The sequence below is a fragment of the Triticum urartu genome, chromosome 2 (assembly GCF_003073215.2).
Source record: "Triticum urartu cultivar G1812 chromosome 2, Tu2.1, whole genome shotgun sequence".
NCBI classification, from domain to species: Eukaryota; Viridiplantae; Streptophyta; class Magnoliopsida; order Poales; family Poaceae; genus Triticum; species Triticum urartu.
Window position 1 is genome coordinate 678,306,023 of NC_053023.1, and position 14,650 is coordinate 678,320,672.

The 14,650-nt window shown below is 45.7% G+C and overlaps 1 protein-coding gene across 1 annotated transcript; it reads right to left on the reverse strand.

The window, feature by feature from the left end:
• Positions 1 to 12,391: 12,391 nt before the first annotated feature.
• Positions 12,392 to 13,854, reverse strand: LOC125534051 (E3 ubiquitin-protein ligase ATL4-like). Its single transcript, XM_048697354.1, has one exon. It carries the CDS (start codon positions 13,805 to 13,807, stop codon positions 12,785 to 12,787), a length of 1,023 nt encoding a protein of 340 aa, XP_048553311.1. The 5' UTR covers positions 13,808 to 13,854; the 3' UTR covers positions 12,392 to 12,784.
• Positions 13,855 to 14,650: the final 796 nt, after the last annotated feature.

Sequence of the window (14,650 nt, forward strand, 5' to 3'; positions counted from 1 at the left end):
GAGTCTTAATAGCATGGTAATTTGCTTAATAATAATATGCTTGGTATTCAAGATTTGTAAAACTTTCTTTTGAGTGCGTTGAATACTAAGAAAAAATTAATGCTTGATAATTGTTTTGAGATATGAGGATGGTGATATTAGAGTCATGCTAGTTGAGTAGTTGTGAATTTTAGAAATGCTTGTGTTAAAGTTTGTGATTCCCGTAACATGCACGTATGGTGAACCGTTATGTGATGAAGTCGGAGCATGATTTATTTATTGATTGTCTTCCTTATGAGTGGCGGTCGGGGATGAGCGATGGTCTTTTCCTACCAATCTATCCCCCTAGGAGCATGCGCGTAATAATTTGCTTTGGTAACTTCTAGATTTTTGCAATAAGTATATGAGTTCTTTATGACTAATGTTGAGTCCATGGATTATACGCACTTTCCTTCCTTCCACCATTGCTAGCCTCTCTAATACCATGCACTTTTCGCTGGTATCATACACCCACCAAATACCTTCCTCAAAACAGCCACCGTACCTACCTATCATGGCATTTCCATAGCCATTCCGAGATATATTGCCATGCAACTTTCCACCGTTCCGTTCATTATGACACGCTCCATCATTGTCATATTGCTAGCATGATCATGTAGTTGAAATCGTATTTGTGGCAAAGCCACCGTTCATAATTCTTTCATACATGTCACTCTTGATTCATTGCATATCCCGGTACACTGCCGGAGGCATTCATATAGAGTCATATTTTGTTCTAAGTATTGAGTTGCAATTGTTGAGTTGTAAGAAAAAAGGCGTGATGACCATCATTTTTAGAGCATTGTCCCAAGTGAGGAAAGGATGGTGGAGACTATGATTCCCCCACAAGTCAGGATGAGACTCCGAACAAAAAAAAGAGGCCATAAAAAAAGGAGAAGGCCCAAACAAAAAATGAGAGAAAAAGAGAGAAGGGACAATGTTACTATCCTTTTACCACACTTGTGCTTCAAAGTAGCACCATGATCTTCATTGTAGAGAGTCTCTCATTCTGTCACTTTCATATACTAGTGGGAATTTTTCATTGTAGAACTTGGCTTGTATATTCCAATGATGGGCTTCCTCAAAATGCCCTAGGTCTTCGTGTGCAAGCGAGTTGGATGCACACCCACTTAGTTTATTTTGTTGAGCTTTCATATACTTATAGCTCTAGTGCTTCCATTGCATGGCAATCCCTACTCACTCACATTGATATCTATTGATGGGCATCTCCATAGCTCGTTGATATGCCTAATTGATGTGAGACTATCTTCCCCTCTTTTTGTCTTCTCCACAACCACCATTCTATTCCACATATGGTGCTATATCCATGGCTCACGCTCATGTATTGCGTGAAGATCGAAAAAGTTTTGAAAATGTCAAAAGTATGAAACAATTGCTTGGCTTGTCATCGGGGTTGTGCATGATTTAAATACTTTGTGTGGTGAAGATAGAGCATAGCCAGACTATATGATTTTGTAGGGATAGCTTTTTTGGCCATGTTATTTTGAGAAGACATAATTGCTTTGTTAGTATGCTTGAAGTATTATTATTTTTATGTCAACATGAACTTTTGTCTTGTATCTTTTGAATCTGAATATTCATACCACAATTAAGAAGATTTACATTGAAATTATGCCAAGTAGCACTCCACATAAAAAATTCTGTTTTTATCATTTACATACTCGAGGACGAGCAGGAATTAAGCTTGGGGATGCTTGATACGTCTCCAACGTATCTATAATTTTTGATTGCTCCATGCTATATTATCTACTGTTTTGGACATTATTGGGCTTTATTATCTACTTTTATATTATTTTTGGGACTAACCTATTAACCGGAGGCCCAGCCCAAAATTGCTGTTTTTGCCTGTTTTAGGGTTTCGAAGAAAAGGAGTATCAAACGGAGTCCAAACGGAATGAAACCTTCGGGAACGTGATTTTCTCACCGTATACAACTCAGGAGACTTGGACCCTACGTCAAGGCACGTAACAGGAGGCCACGAGGTAGGGGGGCGCGCCCTACCCTACCAGGCGCGCCCCCACCCTCGTGGGCCCCCTGTTGCTCCACCGACGTACTTCTTCCTCCTATATATATCCACGTACCCCCAAACGATCAGAGACGGAGCCAAAAACCTAATTCCACCACCCCAACTTTCTGTATCCACGAGATCCCATCTTGGGCCTGTTCTGGAGCTCCGCCGGAGGGGCATCGATCACAGAGGGCTTCTACATCATCATCCAAGCCTCTCCGATGAAGTGTGAGTAGTTTGCTTCAGACCTACGGGTCCATAGTTAGTAGCTAGATGGCTTCTTCTCTCTTTTTGGATCTCAATACAATGTTATCCCCCTCTCTTGTGGAGATCTATTCGATGTAATCTTATTTTGCGGTGTGTTTGTTGAGACCGATGAATTGTGGGTTTATGATCAAGTCTATCTATGAATAATATTTGAATCTTCTCTGAATTCTTTTATGTATGATTGGTTATCTTTGCAAGTCTCTTTCGAATTATCGGTTTGGTTTGGCCTACTAGATTGGTTGTTCTTGCCATGGGAGAAGTGCTTAGCTTTGGGTTTGATCTTGTGGTGTCCTTTCCCAGTGACAGAAGGGGCAGCAAGGCACGTATTGTATCGTTGCCATCGAGGATAACAAGATGGGGTTTTATCATATTGCATGAAATTATCCCTCTACATAATTTCATCTTGGTTAAGGCGTTACTCTGTTTTTAACTTAATACTCTAGATGCATGCTGGATAGCGGTCGATGAGTGGAGTAATAGTAGTAGATGCAGGCAGGAATCGGTCTACTTGTCTCGGACGTGATGCCTATATACATGATCATACCTAGATATTCTCATAACTATGCTCAATTCTGTCAATTGCTCAACAGTAATTTGTTCACCCACCGTAGAATACTTATGCTCTTGAGAGAAGCCACTAGTGAAACCTATGGCCCCCGGGTCTCTTTCTCATCATATTAATCTCCATCACTTTATTATTGCTTTGCTTTTACTTTGCTTTTACTTTTTTACTTTGCATCTCTATACCAAAAATGCCAAAAATATTATTTATCATCTCTATCAGATCTCACTTTCGCAAGTGACCCTGAAGGGATTGACAACCCCTAAGCGTGTTGGTTGCGTTGAGCTATTGTTTTTGTGTAGGTACGAGGGATTTGTGTGTGGCCTCCTACTGGATTGATACCTTGGTTCTCAAAAACTGAGGGAAATATACTTACGCTACTTTGCTGCATCATCCTCTCCTCTTCGGGGAAATCCAACGCAGTGCTCAAGAGGTAGCAGTGTCTTCCTGTGTATATAAAGGGATGACCCCGTGGCGGTTTAGGGACAAGAAATAAGTGATCGAGAACTAGGTCAAGCGTATTCGCTCCCTGGTAATCGAAACCCAAGAAATACAACCCCAACTAGAGTAGGCCTTTACCTTGATTGCAAGGGGCCAAACCAGTATAAACTCTATGTGTCCTTTTGTCCCGATTAACCCCTTTACGCTAACCTAGTTGCGATGGCTCCATGACTAAGTCCTTCTACTAGGACATCTACCGTGTCAAGTCCACAACAACCACACCGCTGAGAACTGGTCGATATGCCACTATACCATCGCAGATTGGCCGATATGACACTTTGTCACCCTTGTTTGATGGAGGATTAGGTGGACGATAGCCACTAGTGAATAAGCATACGAGAGCGAAAGTCCCCGACGATGTGGACGTTGTGAAGTTGGTGTAAGGGTTTGGTCGTGGATCAAGGAAGGGCGGGGAAATGGAACAAAATTAATGTGTGGTGCCTGACAACCGCAGACAAAGAGAATGTAAAGGTTGCACCTGGAGGTACTCACTACCCACACGTGCTTTCTAGGGGGAAATCACCTTTCAGAGGTGGTTTCATATTACCAATGTTGGGAAGCATAGTTGATACGTTCATTTTGGATCATGCTTTTATATTGATATTTAATGCATTATGGGCTGTTATTACACATTATATCACAATAATTATGCATATTCTCTCTTATTTTACAAGGTTTACATGAAGAAGGAGAATGCCGGCAGCTGGAATTCTGGGCTGGAAAAGGAGAAAATATTAGAGACCTATTCTGCACAACTCCAAAAGTCCTGAAACTTCATGAAGCACGTTTTTGGAATTAATAAAAAATATTGGGCGAAGAAAGTACCAGAGGGGGCCCACCAGCCAGCCACAAGGGTGGAGGGCGTGCCCTACCCCCTGGGCACGCCTCCAACCTTGTGGGCCCCCTAGCAGGCCCCCGGTGCCCATCTTTGGCTATATGGTGTCTCTTAACCTGAAAAAAAATCAAGAAGAAGCTTTCGGGATGAAGCGTCGCTGTATCGAGGCGGAACCTCGACAGAACCAATCTAGGTTCCTGTGGAGCTGTACTGTCGGGGAAACATCCCCCGGGGAGGGGGAAATCGTCGCCATCGTCATCACCATCGATCCTCTCATCGAGAGGGGGTCAATCTCCATCAACATCTTCACCAGCACCATCTCCTCTCAAACCCTAGTTCATCTCTTGTATTTGATCTTGGTCCCAAAACCTCAGATTGGTACGTGTGGGTTGCTAGTAGTTTTGATTACTCCTTGTAGTTGATGCTAGTTGGTTTATCCAGTGGAATATTATATTTTCATATCCTTAATGATAATTAATACTCCTCTGATTATGATTATGCTTTGTGAGTAGTTACGTTTGTTCCTGAGGACATGAGAGAAGTCTTGTTATAAGTAGTCATGTGAATTTGGTATTCGTTCGATATTTTGATGAGATGTATGTTGTCTCTCCTCTAGTGGTGTTATGTGAACGTCGACCACATGACACTTCACCATTATTTGGGCCTAGGGCAAGGCATTGGGAAGTAATAAGTAGATGATGGGTTGCTAGCGTGACAGAAGCTTGAACCCTAGTTTATGCGTTGCTTCGTAAGGGGCTAATTTGGATCCATATGTTTCATGCTATGGTTAGGTTTACCTTAATTCTTCTTTTTGTAGTTGCGGATGCTTGTGAGAGGGGTTAATCATAAGTGGGAGGCTTGTCCAAGGAAGGGAAGCACCCAAGCACCGATCCACCCACATATCAAATTATCAAAGTAACGAACACGAATCATATGAGCATGATGAAAAACTAGCTTGACAACAATTCCCATGTGTCCTTGGGAGCGCTTTGCTTTATATAAGAGTTTGTCCAGGCTTGTCCTTTGTTATCGATAATTTCTGTGCTTGCAGAGAATACCTTGCTTTAAACCGCTTGGCATTTCCTTCTGCTCCTCATTGGGTTCGACACTCTTACTTATCGAAAGGACTACGATAGATCCCCTATACTTGTGGGTCGTCAATACTCTTTTTTGACGTTGTTTCCAGGGAGTGAAGTGCCTTTGGTAAGTGGGATTTGGTAAGGAAACATTTATATAGTGTGCTGAAATTTATTGTCACTTATTACTATAGAAAATAATCCTTTGAGGGGTCTGTTCGGGGTATCTTCACCTCGACCGGAACCACAATTAGTTGCTCCTCAACCTACTGCACCTACTAAAAATATTTATTATGAAATTCCTTCGGGTATAATAGACAAACTGCTAGCTGATCGTCATGCAGGAGATGGAACATTACATCCAGATATGCACCTAATCTATGTGGATGAAATTTGTGGATTATTTAAGCTTGCAGGTATGCCCGAGGATGTTGTCAAGAATAAGGTCTTCCCTTTATCTTCGAAGGGAAAGGCATTGACATGGTATAGGCTATTGGATGATATTGGATCATGGAACTACAACCGGTTGAAATTAGAATTTCATCAGAAGTTTTATCATATGCATCTGGTTCATCGTGATCGCAATTATATATATACTTTTTGGCCTCGTGAAGGAGAAAGTATCGCTCAAGCTTGGGGAGGCTTAAGTCAATGTTATATTCATGCCCCAATCATGAGCTCTCAAGAGAATTTTTTATTCAAAAAAATATGCTTGGCTTTCTCATAATGATCGATCCATGCTCGATACTTCTTGTACTAGTTCATGTATGAAGAAGGATATTGAATTCAAATGGGATTTATTGGAAAGAAGTTAAGGAGTTAGGAGTAAACCTTAAGTTTGATTGGGAACTCGACAAAGTTAAGGAGTTAGGTATAAACCTTAAGTTTGATTGTGTTAAATCTTTTATGGATACCTATGCTTTTTGTCATTTTAGCACAAAATATGGACTTGACTCTGAGATAATAGCTTCTTTTTGTGAATCTTTTGCTACTCATGTTGATCTCCCTAAGGAGAAGTGGTTTAAATATAATACTCCCATTGAAGTGAAAGTAGTTGAACCTGTTAAAGTTGAAGAAGAAACTATTACTTATAATTTTGATCCTATTGTTCCTACTGCTTATATTGAGAAACCACCTTTTCCTGTTAGAATAAAGGATCATGCTAAAGCTTCAACTGTGGTTCGTAAGAGTTATACTAAAACACCTACACCCTCTGAACAAATTAAATTGGAACCTAGTATTGCTATGGTTAAAGATCACTTGGTTGATAATATTGATGGGCATGTTATTTATTTCTGTGATGAAGCTGCTAGAATTGCCAAACCCGGTACGAAAGATAAACATAGACCTGTTGTTGGCATGCCTTCTGTTTCTGTTAAAATAGGAGATCATTGCTATCATGGCTTACGTGATATGAGTGCTAGTGTGAGTGCAATTCCTTATACCCTATATAAAGATATTATGAATGATATTGCACCTGCTGAGATGGAAGATATTGATGTTACTATTAAGCTTGCTAATAGAGATACTATATCACCAATTGGGATTGTTAGAGATGTTGAAGTCTTGTGTGGGAAAATAAAATACCCTACTGATTTTCTTGTTCTTGGTTCCCCACAAGATAATTTTTGTCCCATCATATTTGGTGGACCTTTCTTGAATACTGTTAATGCTAAGATAGAATGCGAGAAAGATATTGTTACTGTTGGTGTAGGGGATATGTCTCATGATGTTAATTTCTCTAAATTTCATAGACAACCCCACGATAAAGAATTGCCTAGCAAGGATGAAATTATTGGTCTTGCTTCTATTGCCGTGCCTCCTACTGATCCTTTAGAACAATATTTGCTAGACCATGAAAATGATATGTTTATGAATGAACGAAGGGAAATAGATGAAGTATTCTTTGATCAAGGACCTATTTTGAAACACAATTTTCCTGTTGAAATCAGGGCCCGAACCTGGGTAACCTGCTTGTGTGAACTCCCTTCTGGCACTTCTGACCTCGTTTGCCACCCTACCGAGGGTACTGACGGCTCTACGTACCATCACATCTATGCGTGTTTGCTAGTTAGTCAATATAGTGGATCAATGGTTGCCCTTTGTGAGCCCAATGGATATCAATGGTGTTGTTTTTTCCCAGGTACATCGTTGTTTTTTCAACCCAAAAATCCAAAAAATAAGATATCATCACATTGTAAAGATTGTAGCGAATAAATCACGATCAATGCATGCCTTTTCTAGCCCGACGGATATCAGTGCCCGGGGATTAGATATCGCCACACAGAATGAGCGGAGCGAATAAATCCAATGGATTTCAGTTTTCATCAGTGTTTCCCCTCTTTTCTAGACCCTTTCACGCAAAGACTACATGGTGGCACATTGACTGCATGTTCCTAGTCACAACACACACACACACACACACACACACACACGAGCTGAGTACATATGACAACTCTTCATCCCTGGTAGAACTAATCCATGGAAAGAACAAATCAACTCTTTCCCTTCAGTTCTCTTCCCATGTTCCAAGATCCAACTTTGAGGATATCTTTCAATTCATTTCTCAGGATATTTATCAATAGCAACCGCGAATTTCTTGTGTTGGAGACCAAATGTGTGCATGAGAAACATGTGAACATAATTAGGTGTGTATGACTTTGAAAAGTGGTATGTGATTTCTTATCTTGTGACTCAATGGACCACTGAAAAGGGGGGTGCAGACAACACCGCCCGTGTTCGCTAGTTGTTCAATGTAGTGGATGCCCTTTGCCAGCCCGACGGACATCAATGTTATTTCAACCCAAAGAATTGAAAATTGGATATCACCACATTGAGAATAGAGCGAATAAATCCAATAGTCGGTGGGTGTCTATCAACAACCCGAATTGAAAGCTTGGCCCATCGATGAGAAAATCCATCAGTAACCCCCATTCCAGATCCTCTGAAGGCGTGACAAAAACAGCTCCGTCATTGTTAAAACGTTTTGCCGGCTTTGCTCGACGGCACCCTCTAACGGTGGCAAGGGGAGGTGAGCAGGAGGGGAATGGCCAGTGGCGGCAACCTAGGTTCTGCCTGTGATGCACCTCGGAGAGTGACCAGGAGGGGCCGTGGGGGGCTTTCAAACAGCAGTACCACATGTTCACTAGCTATTCAATTCAGTGGATGATTGGATGTATTTTTCCAACCTAATGAATATCATTTGCTGATGTTTTCAACAGATATATCGATATTTTTAGCTCAATAATCCAAAATTAGCTATCATCACACCGAGAGAATAGAGCCAATAAATTTAAGAATCAATTCATGCCTTTTGCCAACCCGACCGATATCAAATGTCAAGAATGTGAATAAGATATCACCACATTGAAAGAGTAGAGCGAGGAAATCCAATGGATTTCAGTTTTCAGTGCCCCCTCCCCCCGCACATGCCCTTCACACGGCATGATGGCACTTGAACTAACACGTTGCTAGACACAACACACACACACAGAGAGAGAGAGAGAAGAGTGGAGCACATCCGGCATGACTACATCTGTGATAAAACTAGTCTACATAAAAGAGAGAGAAAACTACCCTTGCCCTTCCATTCTTCGCATAGGGTTCCAACATATAAACCCTAAGATGTTATTTGCTAAGCCTGATGGGCATCAATGTTGTTTCGACCCAAGGCATTAGAATTGAACACCACCACATTCAAAGAATATAGTGAAAAAATCAAGTAATTAGTTCATGCCCTTTGCCAGTCTGACATATATCAATAAAAAACTAGATATGTGGTCACTAGCACGCAGGACATATTTTATAGAAAGAGCCCACCCAGATAAGGCGCCAGAAACCCGCTCCCGACAGGAGTCAAACTATGGGCGCATGGTGCGTCACTGCGACCCTTGTCACTAGGTTACTGCCTAGTTCTCCTGACGGATATCAATTGCATTTACTTTTGACCCTAAGAAACTGATATTTGATATACGATATTATAACATTGCAAGAGTAGAGCGAACCAATCCAACGGATTTTGATCCCAATTTTCAGCACCATTTCCCCTTCTGCCCTTGAGGCAAAGACTGCATGTAGCACCTACACACTGACACATTGCTAGTCGCAACACACACACACATACTCCATGGGCCATGGCACAACTACATCCATGGTAAAAACTAGTCTAGAGAAAAGAAAGGAACAAATCTACCCTTGCTTGCCATTCTCTGGTCAGGTTCCAAGATCTGAACTCCTATGTGCACCTACATTATGTGCCAGGGTCAACAGAAGCTTGAAAAATGTTGGATTCACCTAACCTGACGACGACCCCCGGTACCTTCACTCATTATGTTCAATTCAGACGGCGGCGATCCACCAGTAGAGCACCACGGACGTCGTCTCCACCTCCTCGTCCGACCCCGGCGGTGGCGGCACTGTTGCCGCCTCTGCGTCCCACAGCCACGGCTCCTCCTACTGTTCCCCTGCTGGCCCTGGCTCGACTGGGCCGAGAAGGACTAGGAGAGGGATGACACCGAGGAGGCCAGACAGTCCATGTACTCCCGCAGCCAGCCGCGCGGCGGCGTCCCTTCCACTTCGGCCACCGCCTCGATAGGCAGCGATGGCGATCCCTAGGCTATTGGTTTCTCGTCCTTGATGGTTTCGGTTGTGGCCGCCGGGGTGATGAAGATGGCCTCCGGTGATGGTTTCCCCCACCGGTAGGGTGCCGGAACGGGCTCCCGATTGGTTTTTCGTGGCTACAGAGATTTGCGGCGGTGGAACTTCCGATCCAGGTTTCTTTTAAGAGATTTCTATTTATAGGAATTTTTGGCATCGAAAACAAGTCAGGGGGTTCCCAAGGAGCCCACAAGCCAGGGGCACGCCCTAGGGGAGACCCGCTAGGCTTGTGGTTGCCTCGGGACTCTTCTGGCCCAACTCCGAGGCTCCGTGGGTCTCTTCTAGTCTAGAAAAAATCACCGTAAATTTTCAGCTTGTTTGGACTCCGTTTGATATTTCTTTTCTGTAAAACTCAAAAACAAGGAAAAAACATAAACTGGCATTGGGCTCTGGGTTAATAAGATAGTCCTAAAAATAATATAAAATAGCATATTAATGCATATAAAACATCCAAAACAGGTAATATAATAGCATGGAACAATCAAAAAATATAGATACATTGGAGACGTATCAGGGCCCGAACTGGGTAACCTGCTTGTGTGAATTCCCTTCTGGCACTTCCGACTGTGTTTGCCACCCTACCGAGGGTACTGACGGCTCTACGTACCATCACATCTATGCGTGCTTGCTATTTGTCAATGCAGTGGATCAATGGTTTCCCTTTGTGAGCCCAATGGATATCAATGGTGTTGTTTTTTCCCAGGTACATCGTAGTTTTTTCAACCCAAAAATCCAAAAAAAAAAGATATCATCACATTGTAAAGTTGTAACTAATAAATCATGAATCAATGCATGCCTTTTCCAGCCCGACGGATATCGGTGCCCGGGGATTAGATATCGCCACACTGAATGAGTGGAGCGAATAAATCCAATGGGTTTCAGTTTTCATCAGTGTTTCCCCTCTTTGCTAGAGCCTTTCACGCAAAGACTACATGGCGGCACATGGACTGACACGTTCCTAGTCACAACACACACACACACACACACACACACACACACACACACACACACGAGTTGAGTACATATGACAACTCTACATCCTTGGTAAAACTAACCTGTAGAAAGTACAAATCAACTCTTGCCCTTTAGTTCTCTTCCCATGTTCCAAGATCCAACTTTGAGGATAGCTTTCAATTCGTTTCTCAGGCAATTTATCAATAGCAACCGCGACTTTCTTGTGTTGAAGACCGAATGTGTGCACGAGAAACATGCGAACATAATTAGGTGTGTATGACTCTGGAAAGTGGTATGTGCTTTCTTATCTTTGTGACTCAGTGGAGCACTAAAAAGGGGGGTGCAGACGACACCGCCCGTGTTCGCTAGCTATTCAATGCAGTGGATACCCTTTGCCAACCCGACGGACATCAATGTTATTTCAACCCAAAGAATTCAAAAATGGATATCACCACGTTGAGAATAGAGCGAATAAATCCAATAGCCGGTGGGTGCCTATTGCTAACCCGAATTGAAAGCTTGGCCCGCCGATGAGCAAATCCATCAGTAACCCCCATTCCAGATCCTCCGAAGGCGCAACAAAAAAGGCTCCGTCATCATTAAACCTTTTGTCGGCTTTGCTCGGCGGCGCCCTCTAACGATGGCAGGGGAGGGGAGCAGGAGGGGAATGGTTGCTGGCGGCGACCTAGGTTCTGCCTGTGATGCTCCTCAGAGAGTGACCTGGAGGGGCCGTGGGGGGCTTTCAAACCGCAGTACAACACCACGTGTTCACTAGCTATTCAATTCAGTGGATGATTGGATGTCTTTTTCCAACCTAACAAATATCATTTGTTGTTGTTTTTGACAGATATATTGATATTTTTAGCTCAATAATAAAAAATTAGGTATCATCACACCAAAAATAACTTCAAGAATCGGTGCATGCCTTTTGCCAACCCGACCGATATCAAATGTCAAGAATGTGAATAAGATATCACAAGATTGAAAGAGTAGAGCGAATAAGTCCAACGGATTTCAGTTTTCAGTACCCTCTCCCCCGTGCACGCCCTTCACACGGCATGGTGACACTTGGACTGACATGTTGCTAGTCGCAACACACACACACACACACAAGAGTGGAGTACATCTAGCAACTACATGTGATAAAACTAGTCTACATAAAAGAACAAATCTACCCTTGCCCTTCAATTCTTCGCACAGGGTTCGAAGATCTGAATCCCGAGATGTTCTTTGCTAAGCCTGACGGGCACCAATGTTGTTTCAACCCAAGGCATTCAATTGAATATCACCACATTCAAAGAATATAGTGAATAAATCCAGTAATCAATGCTTGCCCTTTGTCAGTCAGGACATATTTTATAGAAAGAGCCCACCCGGATAAGGCGCCAGAAATCCGCTCCCGACAAGAGTTGAACTGTGGGCGCATGGTGCGTCACTACGACCCTTATCCAGGTTACTGCCTAGTTCTCCTGACAGATATCAATTGCATTTACTTTTAACCCTAAGAATCTGATATTAGATATAGTACGATATTATAACATTGCAAGAGTAGAGCGAACCAATCCAGCGGATTTTGATCCCAATTTTCAGCACCATTTTCCCCTCTGCCCTTGAGGCAAAGACTGCATGGTAGCACCTATACTGACATGTCGCTAGTCGCCACACACACGCACATACTCTCCATGGCACAGCTACATCCATGGTAAGGTAAAAGCTAGTCTAGAGAAAGGAACAAATCTACCCTTGCCTGCAATTCTCTGCTCATGTTCCAAGATCCCAACTCCTATGTGCACCTACATTCTGTGCCAGGGTCAACAGAAGCTTCCAAAACGTTGGATTCACCTGACCTGACGACGGCCCCGGCACTTTCACTCATTATGTTCAGTTCAGACGGCGGCGATCCACCGGTACAGCACCATGAACGTCGTCTCCACCTCCTCGTCCGACCCCGGCGGCGGCGGCGGCGGCGGCACCGTTGCCGCCTCTGCGTCCCACAGCCACGGCTCCTCCTGCCTGTGGCCCTGCTGGCTCTGGCTCCACCGGGCAGAGAGGGAGTAGGAGAAGGATGACGCCGAGGAGGCCACGCGGTCCATGCACTCCCGCAGCCAGCCGCGCGGCGGCGTCCCTGCCGCTTCGGCCACCGCCTCGCCGGGCGGCGACGGCGACGGCGACCCCTGGGCTGCTGGTTTCTCATCCTTGATGGTGTCGGCCGTGGACGCGGCGCGCACCATGCGGGACACGACGGCCTCGACCTCCTCGTCGATGTGGTACTCGAAGGATCCGAGCGAGTAGGTGCGGCTGTCGTCGCTGGCGGTGGAAGTGGCGGGCGACCCGCCGCGGCTGCTGACGCTGCCCATCTCGACGCGGAACCTCCTGGAGCGGTCCCTGCCCCTCGCGGCAGCAGGCTCCGGCGTCGGCGGCGGCTGCTCGGCGGCGAGGAGGGCGGCGATGGAGGGGTGCGGGGGCGCGACGGTGGCGCGGCAGAGCGGGCAGGTCGGGGTGGTGCGGAGCCAGGCGTCGACGCAGACGGCGTGGAACGCGTGGCGGCACGCCGGGAGCAGCCGCAGCTCGGCCTCGGGCCTGAAGGGCGAGAGGCAGACGGCGCAGTCCGGGGAGCTCTTGGGCAGCGCCGCCAGGGCCGACGCCATCGTGAACCGGGGCAGCGAGTCGATCAGATCCTTCTTCCCCTCCGCCGTCCAGTCGTCGTCTTGGCGGTGCGCCCCGGGCGGCGGTGAGGGCGGGGGAGACGGCCGCTCGCGGTTGGAGCGGCGGCCGAGGCAGGCGCTGATGGAGCAGGAGGCGACGACGACGAAGGCGAAGAGCCCGAGGATGATGAGGATGCACGACGACACGGAGGTGCCGGGGTCGTCGGCGTACCGCGGCGGGGGAGCCGGGAAAGAGGATGACATCACGGTGGAGGCTTTGGCTGGGTGGGGTGGTGGGGGTTGGAGATGGAGTTGGCTTAACCGGTGAGGGGGCGGAGGTCTCGCGCCTTTTATCCGCGAGGTTGGGCTGCGCGGTGGATCGGGTCGGGTCGGGTCGTGTGACCGGGGCGCGGAGGCAGGGGCCGGGAGTAAATACCGGTGACCGGTCAGATCAGGTGCCATCAGATGATCCCCAGGCGGCCAAATCAGATGACCAATTCACCTCTACATTTCATGATTTCTACTCCACTCCAAGAGTGAAGTGAAGTGAAGGAGTAGTTTGTAAGCTGTACTCTTATCCCAGGTGGAGTAACGTAAAGCACCGCCCCCTGTTCGAGCAAAATTGTCGCCGGGAAATAATTTGCGTGCCCATTTTCCACGAGGCACGTTACACGTAGGTAGCAGCCTGCTTCGCTAGGCTAGGCACGCCTGTGACGTGCTCTCAGGCCCAGAAAACTGCAAACAACTCGAGCTAATCCAATGGAAAAATAACTAGCACTACCTAAATACTAGCCAGGAAATGTTACATCATGATGGCTGGGCGTGTTGCGCTCCTAAAAATGATGTGTGGATCTGCAACTGGATCTCCGTTCCTCCAAATCACCCCCTAATTCCACGTCCCGGTGAGCGACAGCACACGCCCGTACGGATCACCGGTAATTCTGCGGCGCTCAGCCACGGCAATCATAGGCTCAGATTTTCCGGTTACGCCTCACAGGTGTCCCGATTAGGACGGAAATAGCCGAGCCGAGAGGAGTGGCCGGCCTTGCGTCCCAGGATGGAGTAGCAGTCAGCAGAGCTGGGGTGAGCCGAGGAGTGAAGCCTCGG

Excerpts from the sequence above, each read along its gene's own strand:
- LOC125534051 (XM_048697354.1), bottom strand. The coding sequence starts at position 13,807 with ATGTCATCCTCTTTCCCGGCTCCCCCGCCGCGGTACGCCGACGACCCC.